Consider the following 22,772-nt stretch of genomic DNA (forward strand, 5'->3'; position numbering starts at 1 on the left):
AAGAACATAAAGGACTGACCTGGACCAACATTTTTGTTAAATAAGAAAGAGGAAAAAATGACAATGGAAAAACTGAAATGGCACTTGGATCAAGCCAGGAAGTTGCTTATGTTAACACAGTCCTGTTAAGAACGGCTTGAGTATGACAGAAGTCCACACCAAGAAGGTATTCTAAGGCTGCAAAAGATAGATGCATGGGTCATCTTATATTTGCTGCTCACTGTCCTAAAATACAGGGGAAAATGAGTTACTCTTTTAATCCAGGTCATCTAGCCCTGCCTCCTGAAAAACCTGTATGCAGATCAAGAAGAACTGGACATGGAACAATGGACTGGTTCCAAATTGGGAAAGGTGTACATCAAGGCTGTATACTGTCACCCTGCTTATTTAACTTATATGCAGAGTACATCATGCAAAATGCCGACTGGCTGAAGCACAAGCTGGAATCAAGATTGCCAGGAGAAATAACAACCTCAGATATGCATATGACACCAACCTTATGGCAGAAAGCAAAGAAGAACTAAAGAACCTCTTGATGAAAGTGAAAGAGGAGAGTGAAAAGGCTGGTTTAAAACTCAACATTCAAAAAACTAAGATCATGGCATCCAGTCCCATGACTTCATGGCAAATAGATGGGGAAACAGTGGAAACAGTGAGAGACTTTATTTTGGGGGGCTCCAAAATCACTGCTAATGGTGACTGCAGCCATGAAATTCAAAGATGCTTGTTCCTTGGAAGAAAAGATATGACAAACGGCAGAGACATTACTTTGCTGACAAAAGTCCATCTAGTCAAAGCTATGGTTTTTCCAGTAGTCATGTATGGATGTGAGAGTTGGACTATAAATAAAGCTGAGTGCCGAAGAATTGATGCTTTTGATCTGTGGTTTTGGAGAAGACTCTTGACAGTCCCTTGGACTGCAAGGAGATCCAACCAGTCCATCCTAAAGGAGATCAGTCCTGGGTGTTCATTGGAAGGACTGAAGCTGAAGCTCCAGGACTCTGGCCACCTAAGATGAAGAGCTGACTCATTAGAAAAGACCCTAATGCTGGGAAAGATTGAGGGCAGGAGAAGGGGACGACAGAGGATGAGATGGCTGGATGGCATCACTGACTCAACGGACAGGAGTCTGAGCATGCTCTGGGAGATAGTGAAGGACAGGGAAGCCTGGCGTGGTGCAGTCCATGGGGTCACAAAGAGTCCGACATGACTGAGCGACTGAACAACAACAAGCAGCCCTGGAAAACAGAAGAGGAAGCAAAGGACAAGTGGCTGCCTTTTACAATATGACTTGGAAGTTGTATACATTGCTTCTACTCCCACCCTATTACCTAATATTTAGTCACAGCCACCCCTATCCATGAGAGGTTAAGAAATAGTCTTTGGTTAGGTGGCCATGTGCCTAGCTAGAACACGGTAGGTTCTGTTACTAACAACAATATAAAGGGAACGATATGGGGAAACAGAGATGATTTCTAGTCAAGACCTGGGTTGAAAACACGCTTAATATTCCTAGATCTTTAGGGGAGGATCTGGACAACACAACTGAACTATTAATTACCAGACAATGTACAAGTCATATTACTGATACAATCTGAACTAACCACTACCAGGCCAATACCCAAGTACTGTCAAGCCTTGAAGATTCTACTTTTGACTAAGGCATGGCTATAAGTCATCAAAAGATACTTCAGACTAAAGAAACGTCCAGAGAACGTATTGTTGCTTAACATTTGGGCATACATATCCCACAGACCTTTAAAAATCAACCATGCCGACACCTATATTTGGCCATTTCTTTTCTTAATGAAGAGATCTTACCTGCTATCAGACTACTACAAGATGGAGATAAGGTTTATAAGCAAGCAGGTTGTATGCAAGTTATAAAAAGAAAAGAAGTAAATCTGTGTAGCAATTTCATATTGACTATCTTCTCTGTATCAGTTCAACTTTTCTGGTCTTTTCAATTTTTTTCCTATGAACATCATATACTGCCTCTTTCTTAAATAGTCTGCTTACAACAACTTGCCAAAAGCCTGAAAGAAACATTTACTAACTAGTCTGTTGAATAAAGCACCACTTGGAAAAACAGAGACACAGAATATATTTCTTGTATTTTTCCTTTTTTTTTTAACCTGCACTGTGCAGCTTGCAGGGATCTGAGTTCCCTGACCAGGGAGTGAACCCGGGCCTGGCAGTGAAAGCATGGAGTCCTAACCACTGACCTCCAGGGAATTCCCTTTCTGGTATTTTTCTAACCATACAGCCAAAGGGAAGTCATAGATTCTAAAACTATTTCCTAATCTATAATCAAAATAATTTCTCATAGTTTAACCTTTAAAATTTAAAGCACAGCAAGCCAATAAAACCTCAACTATGATTACACAGAGTGTCAGTCTATAGTCAAGTATTCACACAAGAATAAGTTTTATTCTAAAGCAAGTCACCAAATTCAATAAAACATGACTCCTTTTTGAGTATTCGGGGAGGAGACACTATGAAACGATGTGTCCTCTGACACACCTCCAGGACTCTCTGAGCACTGCCTTGTGTTCCGGCTCAAAATAGTCTAAGCTCATCTTGTGTCTTCCTTGTCCCAACTCTGGCATCAGTCATTTCTCCAAGAACACTGATTCCTTTTCGCAGAGAATGGTATTTAGAAGCTAAGATACGGACACTAAGCATACTCACTGTCTTGGGCACTGCTGCTCAGAGATCCTCTCAGGGCAGAGGAAGGCACTGCATCCATGAACGCACACATGCAGCCCATCTCCCCACACGCTCCTAGCTTCTCCCCCCACACGGGTGTCCTTACCATGCCACCTGGGCTCCAAACTGGCCAAGACTTGGGCAAGACTCTCTATTTCTAATTGAAGTATGGTTGATTCACAATATTGTGTTAGTTTCAGGTGTGCAACATAGTGATTCAATATATTTACAGATTATACTCCAACCCTAACCCTAACGGCTGTATTTCCCTGTGCTGGACACTATGTGCTTATTGCTTCAAGACTCTTGATAAGCATAAAATAGGATATTTAACCAAAGGAAAATAACTTTTTAAGAAAGTATTATTTTAATAGTAAATGCTTCCATATTTGTCTTCACGTATCTTCCCTCACATTCCCTACCATTTATAGAACCTGATATCTTAAGCTGATAAAGAACAGCTCAAGGTTAACTCCCTTGAACGCTACTCATTATAAGGCACAAAAATTTACAGACTTCCCAAAATGAGAAGAAAACAAGTCTCACCTTTTGGTAACCTGATTTAATTAAGTTATCCAAGATTTCTAGGCATTCTCCAGCCAAAAGATATCTTGAACCTGACTTCCTAAGGACACTTCATTTCAGCACAGGCTAAGATCATCCCTGGAACTCCAGAGACGTACCTTCTAGAATTTATGTGGTACTGGAACCTTAGGTCAAAGCATTCACGAAAAACTACATTAACTTAGTTCCTCTTACCCACTACTAATCTATATTCAAAGCTTTAAAAAGTTGTATTACTCATTTTCTTTGACTCCCATTTTCATTGCTTTTTTCATATCTGAAAAAAACAGATCAGATACATAAGCTTACCTCCGAAATACAATTCTCTTATAAAACTCTTCCTTGATCTCTAAAGCAACCTGTTGGTAATAAAGCTATAAAAATACAGATTTAATTAACTACTGACACACTATCAGAGACGCATTCATGGTAAAGTGGTTTTCTAATGGTGGTGATGGATTTTGGATCTCTCACTGGGTTGGCTTGGAAAAGAAATAGTCTGCTGACAGAGACCAAGGTATCTAAATATATAGCACACAAAGCCTCTGAAATTTAAATATAGATTCAAAATACCCAGTTACTCAAATAGCAACTACTTAAAAATATTCCACTGCTGTCATTTGATAAAATTGTTATAGTGATTCTACTATATAAAAACCTAATTCTGATATCAGTAGGCAAGATTGCTTAAAGTTTTAAAGGCAACAGTTACCAAAGACTGAGGCTACCTTATATGATCTAAAACAATGTATTAACCAGTTCAAGATCAAACGTAATGGGCTTAATTAAGTGTTCAATACCTAAGAAAATTATATCCCCATAGTTGAACTTTGAAGGGCCATTCCCTGCTTCTCAAATTTTTTGTATTTAAAACAATTCAACCCCAAAGACCCAATTATAAAATTAGCCTCTGACTCATAATGGTTAGAAGTTGACTGGTGTTAAGTTTCTACCTGCCCTCCAATTAAGGAATTTCTTTCATAAAATCTCTGAGAGAAGGTTAATCAAGCCCTTTTACACCATATGTTGAAAAGACCTCACGACCTGGAAACACTGAGCTGAGTTCTAGCCCAGGGTCTGCCATTCACTATCTAAAATGCCCTGGGGTAAGCCATTTCACTTCTCTAGGCCTGCTTTTTTTCATGCATAAGGAGTAGGGAGTGATCAAATGACCTCAAAGGTCTCTTCCTCAAGTTACATAATTACAATTGCCAGTGAAGCTCACCATTTGAAGAAAGAATTCATTTTTACACAGCTCCCAGGAGGAGAAGGGGAAGACAGAGGATGAAATGATTGGATGGCATCACCAACTCCATGGACATGAGTTTGAGTAAACTTCGGGAGGTGGTGATGGACAGGGAGGCCTGGCGTGCTGCAGTCCATGGGGTCACAGAGAGCTGGACACGACTGAGCTACTGAACTGAACTGAATCACACTATATTGAAATAAATACAGTATTGCATAATACTATGGGATACTACACAACTAAAAAGAATGAAGGAAATCATATACTAACAACAAAAAACCTCCAATTCATACAGTTAATAAAAAAAATGGAAGAACATGTACATTTTTATGCCATTTGTGGAAAAGGCTATGAAGTTTTACATAGGCCTTTCTACAATGAAGAAAATATTCTGGATATGCAGAGTCCAATACGGTAGCTACCAGCCACACGTGACTACTGATCTCTGAAATACAGTTATTGTGACTGAGAAGCTGAATTTTAAATTTTACTTAATTTTAACTACTTTAAATTTAAATAGTAATCAGTTCAGTCAGTTCAGCCGCTCAGTTGTGTCCAACCCTTTGGGACCCCATGGACTGCAGCACGCTAGGCCTCCCTGTCCATCACCAACTCCTGGAGTTTACTCAAACTCATGTCCATTGAGTCGATGATGCCATCCAACCATCTCATCCCCTGTTGTCCCCTTCTCCTCCTGCCCCCAATCCCTCCCAGCATCAGGGTCTTTTTCAATGAGTCAGTTCTTCGCATCAGGTGGCCAAAGTATTGGAGTTTCAGCTTCTGCATCAGTCCTTCCAATAAATACTCAGGACTGATTTCCTTTAGAATGGATGGTTGGATCTCCTTGCTGTCCAAGGGACTCTCATATAAATAGTAATATGTGACTAGAAACTACTGTACCCCACAATACAGTAGGTCTAGAAAAAAAATCTAAACTGGTAATGGTGGTTAGTGACCTCTGGAGAGAAAACTAGATGGAGGGTAGTGGTGAACCAAGGCAAACTTTTGCTTTCCCTGCATTATGTGAACTTAAAGCAGGTAATACTCACTACTTACATAAAACCAAAACTGAAAAAGACCTATTGATATTGAGTCAAAAATTTGACTGAAGCAGAGTAAAAAGAATTGAGTTTTTTCTCTTTTGCTTTTACCAGACCTGGGAAAAACTGAACAAGTATGGTAGTTTGAGTCAACTCCCCTAAAAACATCTTTAAATCATATTTTGTCACATTTTTCTCCCAACCTCTCTCCCCTCCACCTTCCCATTCTCTGTAACTATAGTAACTTCTGGTACAAAGGACTCAGCAGTACAATTTTAGAAGTTATGGCCCATTATCAGGGAAGTTGGGCATACTTTCTAATGGGGGTAATGGATTTCTGCCTCTATAAGCACAACCCTCTGGTACTGTTATAAAAAAAAAAAGTCATCGCTCCCTAAGTCCTTCTTCAAGCCATAATAGAGCCAGAAACTTTTCACCATCCAAGGCTCTATTGTGGCTCAAAACAACTCAGGACACAAACACTTCTTAGAGACTTCCATTATTGGCATAGTGTATATTCGCGCAGAGTCTCAACCCAGACTTCCTAAACACCTGGTCATTCGCTCCTTCATCAATATTTACTAAGTGCTATTAAATGCCAGGCACTGCACTTAGGGGAGGAGACAGAGCAATGAACAATATTTAAATAGAAAGAGCCTCTGCCCTTCAAAGCTTGATCCCCAAAAGTTAATTGGCTTGCTAAACACTAAAAAACTCTAATTTCAATTCATTCTAGACAGTTCAACTCATGCTTATGCTGAATATCACAGGGACCATGAAAACCACACAGAGTAGCTCTAACCTTGTTTCTAATACAAGTAATGGAAATATACATAATATGTGTAAATACTGCAACACAACAGGGGAAGTCCAATGAATAATTTCCCCAAATGTTCCTTAGAACAAGTTCTCCACAGTCCTTACCAAAAATGTGGAAAAGAACAATGTTGTAAATAAAATAAACTTATTGTATTGGAACTCTCTTTATTATGAAATCATGTCCTTCCTCCTTTCTTATCTTTTTCTTTTATCTTTGTTTTTGTATTAAAATGTCCTCTACCTCATGAAATAATGATAGTTTAGGTAGAAAGTGGGAGGTACCTGCTTTTTACTTTGTTTTTAAACAGTCTTACTTACCAAATAACAAGACAGCAATCAAACCTCTATGCCAAATATTTGTTGATATTTCATTTGTCCATGTTGTCCACTAAGTTAAAAGATTCAAGAACATTCCCTCTGCCCTAAAATGCACAGCCTGAACATACAGAGGCAGTAATTACTCCTTCAAAAATACACCACTGAAAGGTAAACAACTTCAGTTCAGTGTGTCTGACTCTGTGACCCCATGAACCGCAGCAGGCCAGGCCTCCCTGTCCATCACCAACTCCCGGAATTTACCCAAACTCACGTCCCTTGAGTCAGTGATGCCATCCAACCATCTCATCCTCTTGGACATGTGGAAAAATTAAGCTTTCCCAGTTCTTTGCTATATTATTTACAAAAATATTAATATCACAGTAAAACAAATCCAAACACACAGGATTATAAACATGCAAAAAGTCCAATCAAAGTATATTGTTGAGAATAAAAATTATAATTGATGACAGCTACTTCAGTAACAATAAAATTAGCCAAATTCTTATCTAGGTTTTTCTAGTTAGTCTTAAATATCATCCTCAGTGATAAAGGGGGTTTGTATTTATTAAGCTCCAGAAAGCTGGAGTGTGGGGGTGAGAGAGAAGAGAGAAAATGAACGGAAAAGAAACTTTTTAATACTAACTTACTACAAAGTATCACATAATTAAGTTTATCACTAGCATTGACAAACTGCAAATTTTACTTGGTAGCTGAAAGTGGGACAAGGTTTCCACAGGATACCTCTTCCCCACTCACGTTTCCCCCCAACAAAAAATACACTTGTCCTTACCGTCTGGTAATCTGTTTGCTTTACCTAAGATAATAGAACATAGCATAAATAAAAAGGTTTTCCAGTCAGACAGGCCTAAACTCCGCAGATCTGTCTGTGTGTGACCTTGGGCAAGTCATTCAACCCCTTCAAGCCCCGCTGGACTGTAAGCTCCATAGGAACACACACCACGTCGGCCTGATTTACGACTGTAGGCATGGGGCGCTGATACATCGGTTTCTTCTTGTGTAAAGATGTTAACAATATTTCTTTCCCGGCGTCAACTGAAGGATTCGGTGAGATATTATGTATATAAAGCTCTGGCACTGTGCCTGATCATCGTGGTCAAGTACTCGATAGATAAAAGGTAACTGTTTTTCGACATCAGCTAGCAGTTATCAAATCTGAAATTACTGTCTGAATACTTTCCAACACTAATATACAAGTCTTTACCCGGTTAAGCGCAAACCGCTCAAGGGATTTAAAAAAAAAAAAAAAAACATTTCACAGAAAACCTACAGTTTCTACAACAGTGGGCTTGGGACTCGCCTAGGTGGACCCGGGATTACGTGCAGCAGACTCAAGCGATTAAAAGGACCTTCAGCGGACTCCAAGCCCCTGCACTTGAAATAACCGACTGTCAGGGAGCTCCCCCGCCCCGGGGAGTGCAGCAGAGAGGACCCCCGAGCGGGCCCGGCGGCGGGCGGGGGGCGCGCAGACCCACCTTGAGCAGGATGGAGGGCGGCAGCTGGTTGATGTCCGGGGCGTCGGGGGGCGGCTCCCTGTGGCAGTCGCACGGCGGCTCGGGGCCCTCCGGACAGTCGGCGTCGCCGCACTCGTGCTGCGGCTGCCGGGCGGCCGAGGGGGCGGCGCCCCCCGCTCGGACCGCGTCCCCGCCGGCTTCCGCGGGGACCCCTCCCGGGGCGGCGGGGGAGCGCGGGGCGCGGAGCGGCGGCGGGGGGTGCTGCTCGGGGCCGCCGCCCGCAGGCCCGCCGCCGCCGCCGCCGCCGCCGCCGCCGCAGGCGCCCCCGCCGCAGCGGGGCTGCTTACAGGGGGTGCAGGCGGGGACCCCGGCCCCCTTCCGCTTGCACACCATCTCGGGGGGCGCGGGGGGCTCGGCCGGCGGCGCCCGGAAGGGCCGCGAGGCGGCGGGCGGCGCGGGCGGACGCACGGGCCCCGCGAGGGCCCACAGGAGGCTCCGGGCCGGCCGCTCTCGGGCGGCGGCGGCGGCCGGCCCCAGCTCCCCGCGGCCGGGGGCGGGCGGCGCGGCGGCGGCAGCGGCGGCCGAGAGCAGGAGGCGGCGCGCGGCGTCCTCAGCGGCCAGGCCCGCGCGGCGCCGCGCCGGGGGCTGTGAGGAGGCGGCCGCGCCGTAGGCCCCGAGCGGCCGCGGCGACGACAGCGGCGGCTCCTCCTCCGGGCCGGCGGGGGCGGGCGCGCCGGGGCCGTGCACGACGAGGCAGAGCATGCAGGGCCCGCGGAAGAGGCAGTCCCGGCCCCGGGGCGCCGCCGCCGCCTTGGCCGGGGCCCCGCGGGGCCACCTGAGGAGAGGCCGGCGGCGGCGGCGCCACCAGCTGCCGCAGCGGGGCCGCTTCTGGCGCGGGTGGCGACGCGGCTCCTTCGAGAGCAGGAGGCCCATAGGGGAGGCCCCGCGCAGGGGCCGGGCCGGGGCAGGCCGCGCGGGGGTCGGCCTCGGGCCCGCGGACACACGCGGGTACACACACACACGGGCACACACGCGGCGCTGGGGGGCTACATGCTCTGCCCCGGGACGCCGAGAGACCACGGCGGGGCGCGAGCTCTGGGGACGCGACGGAGGCCGGCGACCCTGCTGACCGCGCGGCCGCTCGCAGCCTGGCCCGCCGCCTCAGTTGGTCAGGGCGGCGGCGGGGGAAGCGCGGGCGCGCCTCAGACCACTTTAACGGCGGCTCTGCCGCCGGCGGCGCGCGCGCCCGCGGCACAGCTCGGCGCGCCGGGAGCGCGCGGCCCGATCGGGAAGAGGACGGGGCCGCGGGGAAGGCGCGCGCGGGGAGGCGGAGCGGGAGCGCGCGCGGCCCGATCGGGAAGGGGGCGGGGCCGCGGCAGAGGCCCGCGCCGGGTGGCTTAGCGGGAGCGCGCGGCCCGATCGGGGAGGGGGCGGGGCCTCAGCAGCGCGCGGTGGAGGGGGGGCGGCTCGGGAGCGCGCGGCCCGCTCGGGAAGGGGGTGTGGCCGATCGGGAAGTGGGCGGGACCTCGGCGGCGCGCGCGGCTGCTCGCCCCCTGACGGCCGCTCGGCCGGGCCTGCCGTCACGGGTGCGGGCTCACCGCTCCCTGTCCCTGTCGCCCGCGGTTTCCCGGAGCCCTTGCCCCCTTCGTGGGGCTGGGGGGAGCGGCCTCCGAGCTCGCCGGGTGACGTCCGTGGGCACAGCCGCGCTGACGTCGCTAGGCGCACGTTCGGGAACCGCCATTGGCCGGGAACCGGCGCTCCCACCGCCCGACCCGGACGCCGAGGCCGCTGAGGAGACCCGGTCCCGCCCGAGGCCAGCCCGGGTGCCCGGCGGGCTCTCCGCTGCGCCGGCGGGAGCGCGGCCCTGGGCCTGCGAGAATGGTTCTCCCGCGAGGGACTCACGGGTGGACCGGCTCTGCCGTGTTTCTTCGCTTGTCTGCAGACACTTGTTGCTAGGGACGGACCGGTTTTCCCTAAGTACATTTCGGGATGAACGCACTTATCAGGTGATTTCAGTTCAGTCGCTCAGTCGTGTCCAACTCTTTGCGACCCCATGAACCGCAGCACACTCCAGGCCTCCCTGTCCATCACCAACTCCCCGAGTTCACCCAAACCCATGGCCATTGAGTCGGTGATGCCATCCAACCATCTCATCCTCTGTCGTCCCCTTCTCCTCCCACCTTCAGTCTTTCCCCGCATCAGGTTCTTTTCCAGTGAGTCAGTTCTTCACTCAGGTGGCCAAAGTATTAGAGTTTCAGCTTCAACATCATGAATATTCAGGACTGATTTCCTTTAGGATTGACTCGTTAGATCTCCTTGCAGTCCAAGGGACTCTGAAGAGTCTTCAACACCAGTTCAAAAGCATCAATTCTTCGGCGCTCAGCTTTCTTTATGGTCCAACTCGCACATCCATACATGACCACTGGAAAACCATAGCCTTGACTAGACAGACCTTTGTTGGCAAAGTAATGTCTCTGCTTTTCAATATGCTGTCTAGGTTGGTCATAGCTTTTCTTCCAAGGAGCAAGCGTCTTTTAATTTCATGGCTGCAGTCACCATCTGCAGTGATTTGGTGCTACTGCTAAGTCACTTAAGTCGTGTCCGACTCTGCAACCCCATAGACAGCAGCCCACCAGGCTCCCCCATCTCTGGGATTCTCCAGGCAAGAACACTCGAGTGGGTTGCCATTTCTCCAATGCATGAAAGTGAAGAGTGAAAGTGAAGTCGCTCAGTCGTGTCTGACCCTCAGCGACCCCATGGCCTGCAGCCTTCCAGGCTCCTCCATCCATGGAATTTTCCAGGCAAGAGTACTGGAGTCTGTCACTGTTCCCACTGTTTCCCCATCTATTTGCCATGAAGTGATGGGACCAGATGCCATGATCTTAGTTTTCTTTCTTAGTTGAGTTTGAAGCCAACTTTTTCACTTTTTCAGGTTATTTAGACACACACAGATAAACACTTTCTCAACCCAATTAGTCATGCAGCATCTCAGGCCGCACAGCTATGGAGGACTCCATCCTCTGTACCCATCGTTCCATCCATCACACGCAGGACTTTTAAAAAAATGATTGCTTACTGCTTGCTCAGAGATAAAGATGGACTTTGGAGACTCAGATTTCCCCAGAAAACTAGGAAATAGTCTTTGCAGACAGCCCTTTTGAAGATTTGACTGTAATGAGACCAGAGACATAAAGCAGTAACTAGGAGTGGTACCTGGTGTTGAAAGAAGGTTAGTTTTTACAAGGGAGAAATTGGGAATGGCTTTCACAAGGACTTGGACATGCTGATGGGAATGATGATGGGAATGAGCCAGTATAAAGGAGGAGGTAGAGAAATAAAAAGAGATAATACAACGAGGCCCTTGAGAAGATAAAATGGCAATTACCTGTGAACAGATACAGTCTTCATTGTGATTGGAAGGAAGGAGGCAAGGATAGATCAAGGATGACTGAGAAAACAGTGTTGCAACATTCAAGGTCTATCTGCATAGAGACCTTTGAGCGTTCCTGACTTTACCACCACACTGGCCAGCCTTACCCAGTCTTCACCTGACCTGCCATCAGACTTTTGCTAATAGAGAGGAATCACTTTTATTTTAAGATCTCCCTTTCTGAGCTTGATCACAGTGAGATGGAATTCCAAGAAACCTACAGGCAGAGATTCATCAAAGGGTTTTACATAGGTTTCTTTCAAGGTACTGCCCAAACTGCATTCACTTACAGATATTATCCACACATCTTTCATCCCTCTGACTTTAAAGGAATTTCTCAGGGTTCCAGAAGAAAGGTGAGGAGTGACACGGTTATCTGAGGCTTTTTAACAAGATCCTTTGCATCTCTTCCAGACTACACTTTGAGCAAAAAGGGAGGGTATTTTAAGCTTTTTATTTCTCTATTTCTCTAAAACTGTGGACCCATTAGTTGCATATAAATTAAACATACAACCCAGCAATCCCACTTACAGATATTTATCCAAGAAAAATAAAAGCATATACCTACAAAAAGACTTGTGCAAAAATATTCATAGCATCTTTATTCATAACAATCAAAATCTACAATCTGGATGTCCATCAGTAAAGAATGGCTGAACTGGTGTACTCATTTGATAGAATACCACTCACAATTGAAGTGAGGGAGGTAAACAGCATGCAGGAATCTCATAACCTTTTGGCTGTATTAGACTCTGGAACCGGAGGCCCAGAATTCCTGATTTTAACAAGGTCCCTACATGATGACTATAGAGACAGCCTGGCACCATGCAGACCTATCAGAACTACACGTGAAATCTACCCACAGCTTCTTGTTTTCAGAGAGAAGGCAAGTGACTCAGACTTCTGAAGGGGTTTCTGAAACAGATAGCACTGGTTCTTCCCCCCAGTTCCACAGCCACTCAGCCACAAGCAGGCGCCTATCCCGCGGCATGTAGCAGAGGGGCTCCTATGTTTTAGTAAGTATTTAGTAAGTATGTTCTTCCCCCCAGTTCCACAGCCACTCAGCCACAAGCAGGCGCCTATCCCGCGGCATGTAGCAGAGGGGCTCCTATGTTTTAGTAAGTATTTAGTAAGTATGTTCTTCCCCCCAGTTCCACAGCCACTCAGCCACAAGCAGGCGCCTATCCCGCGGCATGTAGCAGAGGGGCTCCTATGTTTTAGTAAGTATTTAGTAAGTATGTTCTTCCCCCCAGTTCCACAGCCACTCAGCCACAAGCAGGCACCTATCCCGCGGCATGTAGCAGAGCGGTTCCTATGTTTTAGTAAGTATTTAGTAAGTATGTTCTTCCCCCCAGTTCCACAGCCACTCAGCCACAAGCAGGCGCCTATCCCGCGGCATGTAGCAGAGGGGCTCCTATGTTTTAGTAAGTATTTAGTAAGTATGTTCTTCCCCCCAGTTCCACAGCCACTCAGCCACAAGCAGGCGCCTATCCCGCGGCATGTAGCAGAGGGGCTCCTATGTTTTAGTAAGTATTTAGTAAGTATGTTCTTCCCCCCAGTTCCACAGCCACTCAGCCACAAGCAGGCGCCTATCCCGCGGCATGTAGCAGAGCGGTTCCTATGTTTTAGTAAGTATTTAGTAAGTATGTTCTTCCCCCCAGTTCCACAGCCACTCAGCCACAAGCAGGCGCCTATCCCGCGGCATGTAGCAGAGCGGTTCCTATGTTTTAGTAAGTATTAAGCCACTCCTAGCATCACCAGAGATAACTGAGTTTTAGAATTCATCACTCACTAATACTGACAAGTATGTTAAATATTCAGGAAACAGAATTATGAACAAGAGTAACAAATTGCAATTTAGAGACAGTGATAGCACTGGATGGCTTTGTTAGTGAAAAAAAGGAAAGCAGCCTGAACAACCAGCAGCTGGCCTGGAACTATTGGCCAGGGCTTGATGTTACTGGTGTTCTCAACTGGATTTGAGTGTTCTGTTGAACAAAACAATCTCACAAGACATCAACATCGGACATGGCCACTCTGTGTGACTATGAGAGGAAAACATAAGATGCCTCCATAATCATGTCTAAGACGACAAACACAAGGACACTCCAGACCACAAAAATGACCTAACATTCTGCCTAATTTGAATTATTATTACTTTTTCTTGAACAATTGCAACCTGAGCCTTGCTTCACTCTTCCTACATTCTAGCTAGCAATTATTAAAATACCCAATCACAGAATAACCTCTACTTCCTGAAAGCATCCGATCCAGAGCAAAGAAGCCTTAAACCTTCCTCAGAAATCACCAAGCACAAACTCAATCCTGCAGACCTTTTATGCCTTCTTACTGAGACTCTCCGCAGTTCCTCATAGTGTGCCTTTTGTAACAGGTCAGTAAACCCAACTTCATTTAACTATGCATGTGTTCCTGTTGGTCTTTGGCTAGAGGGCATTAACGTTTGTTACCACCTTATCAAATGTTACTACCGTATCTAAAATTATTCTTTCCTTATGCTGCATGTTTATGCTTATGCTGTGTGTCAATTATCAATTAAACTGAAATAAAATAAACTACACCCTCCTTTACTTTTCCTCTTGCATGCCTGCTCAGTTGTGTCCTGCTCTCTTCAACCCCATGGACTGTAGCCCACCAGGCTCCTCCGTCCATGGGATTTCCCTGGAAGAATACTGGAGTGGGTTGCCATGTGATATTCCTGAGCCAAGGACTGATCCCACATCTCCTGCATTGGCAGGAGGATTCTTTACCACTGCGCCACCTGGGAAACCCACTTTTCCTCTTACCATGCTTTTACTTTCTTTATATTGCATTAGGACATGTTTATTTTGTCTTTTCTTTTTTCACTTTTAATCTCTCCCACTAGAGTGCAAACTCCATGAGAACTGGGATTTTGTTCAGTTTTTTAGGAAGATAATCTGGCAATTGTATAGGAAATGAACTAGAGTAGGAAGAGGCTCTTAGCAGTAAGACCAGTTAGGAATTGTTCAGTGGATGGACTTTAAAAGCATGAATTAAGGCCATCATGGTGGGGATAATGAAGTGTGGAGTGGGATTGGGAAACAGAGTCTTCAGGATTTAGTAACTTATTTATAATTTAGGTAGAGAGAGGATGATGGGTAGGGAAGAAATGAAGGGCCCAGGAGAGCAACTTGTACATTCATGTGTCTTTAGTTCAGTTCAGTCGCTCAGTCATGTCCGACTCTTTGTGACCCCATGAATCGCAGCACGCCAGGCCTCCCTGTCCATCACCAACTCCCGGAGTTCACTCAGACTCACATCCATCAAGTCAGTGATGCCATCCAGCCATCTCATCCTCTGTCGTCCCCTTTTCCTCCTGCCCCCAATCCCTCCCAGCATCAGAGTCCTTTCCAACGAGTCAACCCTTCGCATGAGGTGGCCAAAGTACTGGAGTTTCAGCTTCAGCATCATTTCTTCCAAAGAACACCCAGGGCTGATCTCCTTTAGAATGGACTGGCTGGATCATATGTCTTATTTCAGTGTAATAATGACTAATAGATTCTATAATACAAAATATTTACATATTTGAATAAAATTCAAACTTGGGGTATATATGTTATACTCAAATTCACACGAAAAACCAGTATCTAAATTTAAAATGTTTAAAACTGTTTAAAAAAAAAGCCTTTTCTTTCTTCTTTGGTGATATAAAATATATGTACTCACTTTGAAGTTCACGTTTGCCTGTAAAAACACACCCACAGACATAAGTTTCTCACGTTTGCAGCTGGGTAGCGATGGCTGTTATAAATGGCCAACGCACTCTATGGCACCAGTGATGGAAGTAGAGCTCAGTCAATGTACTGTTGGTCTCTCTGGTTGTGGCAGGGGCATTGGATGGCCTACAAGGACACTCTGGGGGGCAGAAGACATGGTTTTATGCATCTGGAAATCATGCAACACCCCAAGTGTTCAATAAACTTAATTCATTACTCAATTGTGTTTTTGCTGCACTACTAAAAGCCAAAGATGGAGAAACAGCCAGCTTTCAGGGGATTTCCTTCAGGAAGTGATCTGTACTCTTGAAGAGTCGTTTCAGTTCAGTTCAGTTCAGTCGCTCAGTCGTAATTGTGTTTTTGCTGCACTGCTGCTGCTGCTGCTGCCAAGTCGCTTCAGTCGTGTCCGACTCTGTGCGACCCCGTAGACGGCAGTCCACCAGGCTCCCCCGTCCCTGGAATTCTCCGGGCAAGAATACTGGAGTGGGTGCACTACTAAAAGCCAAAGATGGAGAAACAGCCGTCTTTCAGGGGATTTCCTTCGGGAAGTGATCGGTACTCTTGAAGAGTCTGTTTCAGTTCAGTTCAGTTCAGTTCAGTCGCTCAGTCATGTCTGACTCTTTGCGACCCCATGGATTGCAGCACGCCAGGCCTCCCTGTCCATCACCAACTCCCAGAGTTTACCCAAACTCATGTCCATCAAGCCGGTGATGCCATCCGGCCATCTCGTCCTCTGTCAGCCCCTTCTCCTGCCTTCCATCTTGCCCAGGATCAGGGTCTTTTCCAGTAGGTCTGTTTCAGGCACAGTATAAAAGTGCAGCAGCTACCTCCCCAGTCTGCCCTCAGCTCACCCCATGACTGAGTCCTGCTCACCTGCAGCTCTCAGACCAGGCAACCCTTCCCTGGAGTCACACCTCCCGGTCCATCTCCTTTACAGCAGTTACCACAGCAGGCAGCTGTGGGGCCTTCAGGATTTGTTGACCATTGCCCCTGTCAGAATTAAGCCCTTTGTTTATCCTGAGCTTCCCTGGTGGCTCAGACAATAAACCGTCTGCCTGCAATGTTGGAGACCTAGGTTCGATCCCTTGGTGGGGAAGATTCCCTGGAGAAGGAAATGGCAACCAGTTCTTGCCTGGAGAATCCCATGGACAGAGGAGCCTGGTAGGCTACAGACCACGGGGCCGCCCAGAGTCGGACATGACTGAGTGACTTCACTTTCACTTTCTTTTCTTTATGCTTGAATCACCAGCACCTGAAGTCGCTAATCAGTTGCACTTTAAAGAGAAGCTATTCTGGGTGGCCTGATGTAATGGTGGGAAATCTTTACAGACAGTCAGACGGTGAGATTCAAAGCAGCAGCGGTTGCTTCACTATTGGCCTGGAAGACGCAGTCTCCCTTGCCAAGAAGGGCGCCAGGGCCCCATCCCGCAGAATTCGGGGTTCTGCGGACAGACTTGGGAGAAGGCGTGGGCTACAGGGAGCCCGGCCCTGCAAACGCCTGGACTCCAGCCCCCTGGGGATCTGCGCCCAGGCCAGGACCCCTGACTACAGAGCTGTGAAACAGTGAATCACTCCATGTGTCATCATTTGTTATCGAGGGAACAGAAATGTTTTCATCAAAGAGGCCTGTAAAACTAAGCCTTCATGCAGCTTAACGGGAGAAAAAGAAAGCAAAACAACCAATTATCACCCATAACTCTCCAAAGATAATTCAGGCTCATGAAAGGAAGCAATTAACCAAGTTTAAAACAGAAAATTCATTGTTCTCCTACTTTTATATAAGTTAATGTGGTGATTGAGGCAAATGCAGGGGCTCCTTTTCCTTTTTTTTAACTTAAGATTCACATATTCATCTTTTCTTCTGCCCGGTGATCAAAGCTGTTCTCCTGCGTCTCCTCATTGCAGGCGGGTTCTGAACGGCTTGAGCCACTGGGGAAACCCTAAATGAAATTACTAAAGCACAGAGACGTTGTACCGCTTGTTGCTGTTTAGTCACTAAGTCATGTCCGACTCTCTGCAACCCCGCCAGGCTCCACTGTCCACGGGAGTGCCCAGGCGAGCATTCTGGAGTGGGTGGCCCTTCCCCTCTCCAGGAGACCTTCCCCACCCACAGAACGAACCCTGTCTCCTGCATTGTCAGGTAGGTTCCACTGCTGAGCCTTATTCCCTCAATTCTGTGCCCAGATTCTATATCACAACTCATACTTTTTTACTGTCAACTGGGAAAGTAGGACCTTTAGAAAGAATTAAGTTACGCGTGACTCCCTAACCAATTTAATGTTCTTCCCTCTTAAGTTTAATAACATTTTTGTTTCTTATTATATAAATTTAGAAGAGTTATACAGTTGCTCACAATAAAGAAATGACAGATAATTATAATTACTATTAAGTGACTCAGAAATGGCAAGCCACAATTCTAAACATTGAGAATTGGTGGTATCAGTATAATAATCAAGCGTCTACACTCCAAGTTTGTTTGCTGCATTCCCAAATTGTATCATGAGTGTCCAGTTGCCTCTTTGTAACCTGTTCCCTTTTTCCTAAGGGTTTTATCTCTCCTTCCAGAGGTAAGGCAGTCATAACCAGGATCCACACACTAGAGGGACTGAATGGACCGTGCAAGGTTTAACCCCTTCTGGGGCAGGTGGGAGACAGGAGGGTGGCCGGAGGGTGATGTGGGGTGACTCTCACCTCTTCTCTGACTTCTGTCTGACACCACTGGCCCATTAGCCACTGGATTATGAGATTTTCTTGTCTTATGTTGCCTCCTTAGCCAATGATAAGATGTTCTTTTTTGCCATTCAGGGAGTAGATACTTCTCTTTAGATGTAGAAAGGGATGATAAGGTACTTTTTAAAGTTATTTTTCTTTTCTAAAATATTTTTTATTTTTTCCAAAGATAGAAAGTTAGAGTCATACCTAAGTATGAAACAATGGAAGAAATGATTTTAGCAACTGTTCTCTTTAACCTCATAAACTACATAAATTCCCTCAACTTTCTGGAAGGACACACTTTATCGGTATACCACCTGTGTTATCCTGAGTAGCTTTGGGTTTCAATTCTGTTCTACTTGCTTTTGAATTGCACATTAATGTATGCCGATGTTTAGTTTAGTTTTTTCTGTGTTTGTTCAATTACGCCTACAGTATGTTGTGAAGCAAACAAATCAACCCCATTTGGAGTCCATCATTTCCCACTAATTAAATGTTAAGACTAGGGTACAGGAATTAAAAATTATGTCATCTATAACCCAATTGTGAAGGCAGAGATAAACACAATCTCTTCTAAGTTTGGTTATGCAGCAAAGCTTGCCATTCAGAGTCAGCTCTCGCACCTCCCACCTCCACCTAACGATGGGAATGAGGAAATAGGGTCCCAGGACCTTTTGCCCCCTCCAGGGGAATAGATCCAGAGAGCTGAGAACCACTGTTTTTCTAGTAGTCATGTATGGATGTGAGAGTTGGACTGTGAAGAAGGCTGAGCACCAAAGAATTGATGCTTTTGAACTGTGGTGTTGGAGAAGACTCTTGAGAGTCCCTTGGACTCCAAGGAGATCCAACCAGTCCATCCTAAAGGAAATCAGTCCTGGGTGTTCATTGGAAGGACTGATGTTGAAGCTGAAACTCCAATACTTTGGCCACGTGATGCAAAGAGCTGACTCATTAGAAAAGACCCTGATGCTGAGAAAGATTGGGGGCAGGAGGAGAAGGGGAGGACAGAGGATGAGATGGTTGGATGACATCACCGACTCAATGGACATGAGTTTGAGTAAACTCAGAGTTGGTAATGGACAGGAAGGCCTGGCATGCTGCAAGCCCACGGGTCGCAAAGAGTCAGACATGACTAAGCGACTGAACTGAACGGAACTGAACTCTTATAGGAAGCATGCCGTTTTTTGTGACTTCTTTTCCTTTCACTTTATATATTCATTTCAACCTTACGTTGGAAGTAAGTGTGTGTGTGAGTGTGTGTATCTTGGGGAAGAATATAGGGAAAGAGGACTTCTTCCCAATTCCTACTGCTCTGCCAGTGATTTCCCCTGACAAATCAATATATTTTCTTCCATATTTGTAAAAACTGACATTCTGAAACATTCATGAATTGGATCTAATTGGAATAGTTTGAATTTTTATTGGGCTACAAATCAAAGGCGTTTACTTCCTGATAGGTAACAAAACTGAGATAGTGCTAGGTAATGTTTTCACATGCTGTGGACCAGAGGCACTCTGTTTTTAAACTTAATATAGCTGTTTTCCATGTCAACCACAACATGATAAACAACAATTTCTCTATGACCAACATACCATATACATTCTTATAAATTAAAAAATGAAAGAAGAAAATTTATTTTGTGGTCTTACGGGCATGTCAAGTGTCTCAGAATCTTCACTGAAAAGATGCGTGGAGCACGTAGTCAGGTGACAAGGATAGGAACTGCAAGAAGATTCGTTATTTCTAAAGACACTTAATTCTAAGGAACAGCAACCCTAAAACCTACTTTATATTGTGTTGCCTGTGTCATGCTGCTTCACCTGCTTTCATCACCAACCAGCCTCCCCTGCCCCCGAAATGCCTCATTTCTGAGTGTGCCTCTCCACTCCAGCCTACACCTCAGCAGTACTGAGGTACGCTCCCAGAGGCTCTTCTTATCAATCAAGTTTTGGAGAATAGTCTACGGAGAAAACGAATCATTCTTTTCAGACACAGTATAAGGACTATTTGCTAAGATCACATTGGAGAATGATAACACTGAACAGAAATTCTAGAGGGTGGGTGAATGGGGGAATAATCGTTTCTAAAGGAAAGTATGAGCATGGAACACATTTTCTGTGAAGCCATCAGTTCTTTGACTGTGAGATGTGTATAGGTGTATGTCTCTGTGCAAGAGAGAGATAATGAGAGACAAAGCCACTTGTGTGTGCCCCCATTGATAACGATTTCCAAGAAGTACCTAACAATCCCTAACTTTATTTTCTTACTTTGGTAGAGAAACTCTGATTCACACAGTCAGTCAGGTCAGTCATTTCAGTCACTCAGTCATGTCTGACTCTTTGCGACCCCATGAATCACAGCACGCCAGGCCTCCCTGTCCATCACCAACTCCCGGAGTTCACTCAGACTCATGTCCATTGAGTCAGTGATGCCATCCAGCCATCTCATCCTCTGTCGTCCCCTTCTCCTCCTGCCCCCAATCCCTCCCAGCATCAGAGTCTTTTCCAATGAGTCAACTCTTCGCATCAGGTGGCCAAAGTACTGGAGTTTCAGCTTCAGCATCATTCCTTCCAAAGAAATCCCAGGACTGAGCTCCTTTAGAATGGACTGGTTGGATCTCCTTGCAGTCCAAGGGACTCTCAAGAGTCTTCTCCAACACCACAGTTCAAAAGCATCAATTCTTTGGTGCTCAGCCTTCTTCACAGTCCAACTCTCACATCCATACATGACCACAGGAAAAACCATAGCCTTGACTAGACGGACCTTTGTTGGCAAAGTAATGTCTCTGCCTTTGAATATGCTATCTAGGTTGGTCATAACTTTCCTTCCAAGGAGTAAGCATCTTTTAATTTCATGGCTGCAGTCACCATCTGCAGTGATTTTTGGAGCCCAAAAAATAAAGTCTGACAGTGTTTCCCCATCTATTTCCCATGAAGTGATGGGACCAGATGCCATGATCTTCATTTTCTGAATGTTGAGCTTTAAGCCAACTTTTTCATTCTCCACTTTCACTTTCATCAAGAGGCTTTTTAGTTCCTCTTCACTTTCTGCCATAAGGGTGGTGTCATCTGCATATCTGAGGTGATTGATATTTCTCCCGGCAATCTTGATTCCAGCTTGTGTTTCTTCCAGTCCAGCGTTTCTCATGATGTACTCTGCATATAAGTTAAATAAGCAGGGTGACAATATACAGTCTTGACGTACTCCTTTTCCTATTTGGAACCAGTCTGTTGTTCCATGTCCAGTTCTAACTGTTGCTTCCTGACCTGCATACAGGTTTCTCAAGAGGCAGATCAGGTGGTCTGGTATTCCCATCTCTTTCAGAATTTTCCACAGTTTATTGTGATCCACACAGTCAAAGGCTTTGGCATAGTCAATAAAGCAGAAATAGATGTTTTTCTAGAACTCTCTTGCTTTTTCCATGATCCAGCTGATTCACACAAGCAGGTAAAAAATATCAGGAACATTTTGGCAGCCTTCTGACTAGACTGAGACAGGTATCATGACTGGTTTATAATCTAAGCCCAAAGAGAGAAAACTTGAAAGGAGGAAACAAATAAACAGGCAACAGAGCATGACTTTAATGTTTTGGTGGGCTAGTGTATTTCTAATGGCACTTAGTCCAGAAACTTTCCTGACCCCTGAAAGGTAGGGCTTCACACTATCATTCCTTAAGGCAATTCAAATTAATCGCATTGAGATACCATCACACCTCTACTGGAATGGCTAAGATTTAAAACACTGGCACAGCAAATGTTGGCAAGGATGCAGAACAACTTAAACCCTCATGTATGGATGGTGGAAGTGCAAAATGATAACAGTCGTTTTGGAAAACATTCTGCCAGGTGTTTATGAAATTAAAGACGCAATTACCATATGAGCCAGAGATCTTAATCCTACGTGTTTATGAAAGAGAAATGAAAACATATGTTTATATAAAAGCGTGTATGCAAATACTTACAACAACTTTATTCACAACTGTTAAAACCTGCACACAAACATTCTCCACTGGTTTAGAGATGATCTGTGGTAAATCTACACAATGAACGAATCTTTGGCACGTTACCCTCAGTGAAAAAAGGCAGACTTAAGGGCTTCATCCTGTGTGATTCCATTTACATGACTTTCCCCAAATAGGCAAAACTGCAGGGACAGAAAATAGAACAGTGGTTGCCAGGACCTGGCACTGGGGGGAGGGTTTACTTCGAAGAGGCAGAATAGAATTCTGTGAGGGGAGTTAGAAGTATTCTATATCTTGATCCTGGCAGTGGTTACACGACCGAATGAATTTGTCAAAATTCATAGAACTATCCACTAAAAAGGAGGAATTTCATACTATATAAATTATATCTTAATAAACCTGAGTTTAAAAGAAAGGAATATAGAACAGTAATTTATAAGACATACAAACCAGACTTTTCAAAAATTCAGTCATTAATTTTAAAAAAAGGAAAGAAAGTAGGAAAGAAAGTAGGTATCTGAACTAAACATAAAGAGAATGAAAAAGCAAAAATATCAAATGAAATCTATGAACCTAGAATGGATTCTAGTTTAAAATAAAGTAACAAAACAACCAAGATAACTATCTTTGTACAGTTGGGGATATTTGAATATGGACTGGATATTAGATAATACTACATAATTATTTTCAATTCTCTTAGGCATTAAAAGAATATTAAGATTACATATTTTTGTTAAGGAGATGT

General features: G+C 45.4%; 1 protein-coding gene across 4 annotated transcripts in view; it reads right to left on the reverse strand.

Moving 5' to 3' along the window:
- Positions 1-9,437, reverse strand: part of FBXL17 (F-box and leucine rich repeat protein 17) — a 520,630-nt gene extending 511,193 nt beyond the window's left edge. For 2 of the 4 annotated variants that reach the window (XM_055565819.1, XM_055565820.1), the window contains exon 1: positions 8,190-9,436. In XM_055565819.1, the coding sequence (XP_055421794.1) occupies positions 8,190-9,101 (912 nt within the window). In that variant the 5' untranslated portion in view covers positions 9,102-9,436. Of the gene's footprint in view, positions 1-8,189 lie in introns of all 4 variants that reach the window. The other 2 variants (XM_055565814.1, XM_055565817.1) reach the window with 2 other exon arrangements.
- Between the last annotated feature and the right edge of the window lie 13,335 nt (positions 9,438-22,772).

This window comes from Bubalus kerabau, chromosome 1 (assembly GCF_029407905.1).
Source record: "Bubalus kerabau isolate K-KA32 ecotype Philippines breed swamp buffalo chromosome 1, PCC_UOA_SB_1v2, whole genome shotgun sequence".
NCBI lineage: Eukaryota > Metazoa > Chordata > Mammalia > Artiodactyla > Bovidae > Bubalus > Bubalus kerabau.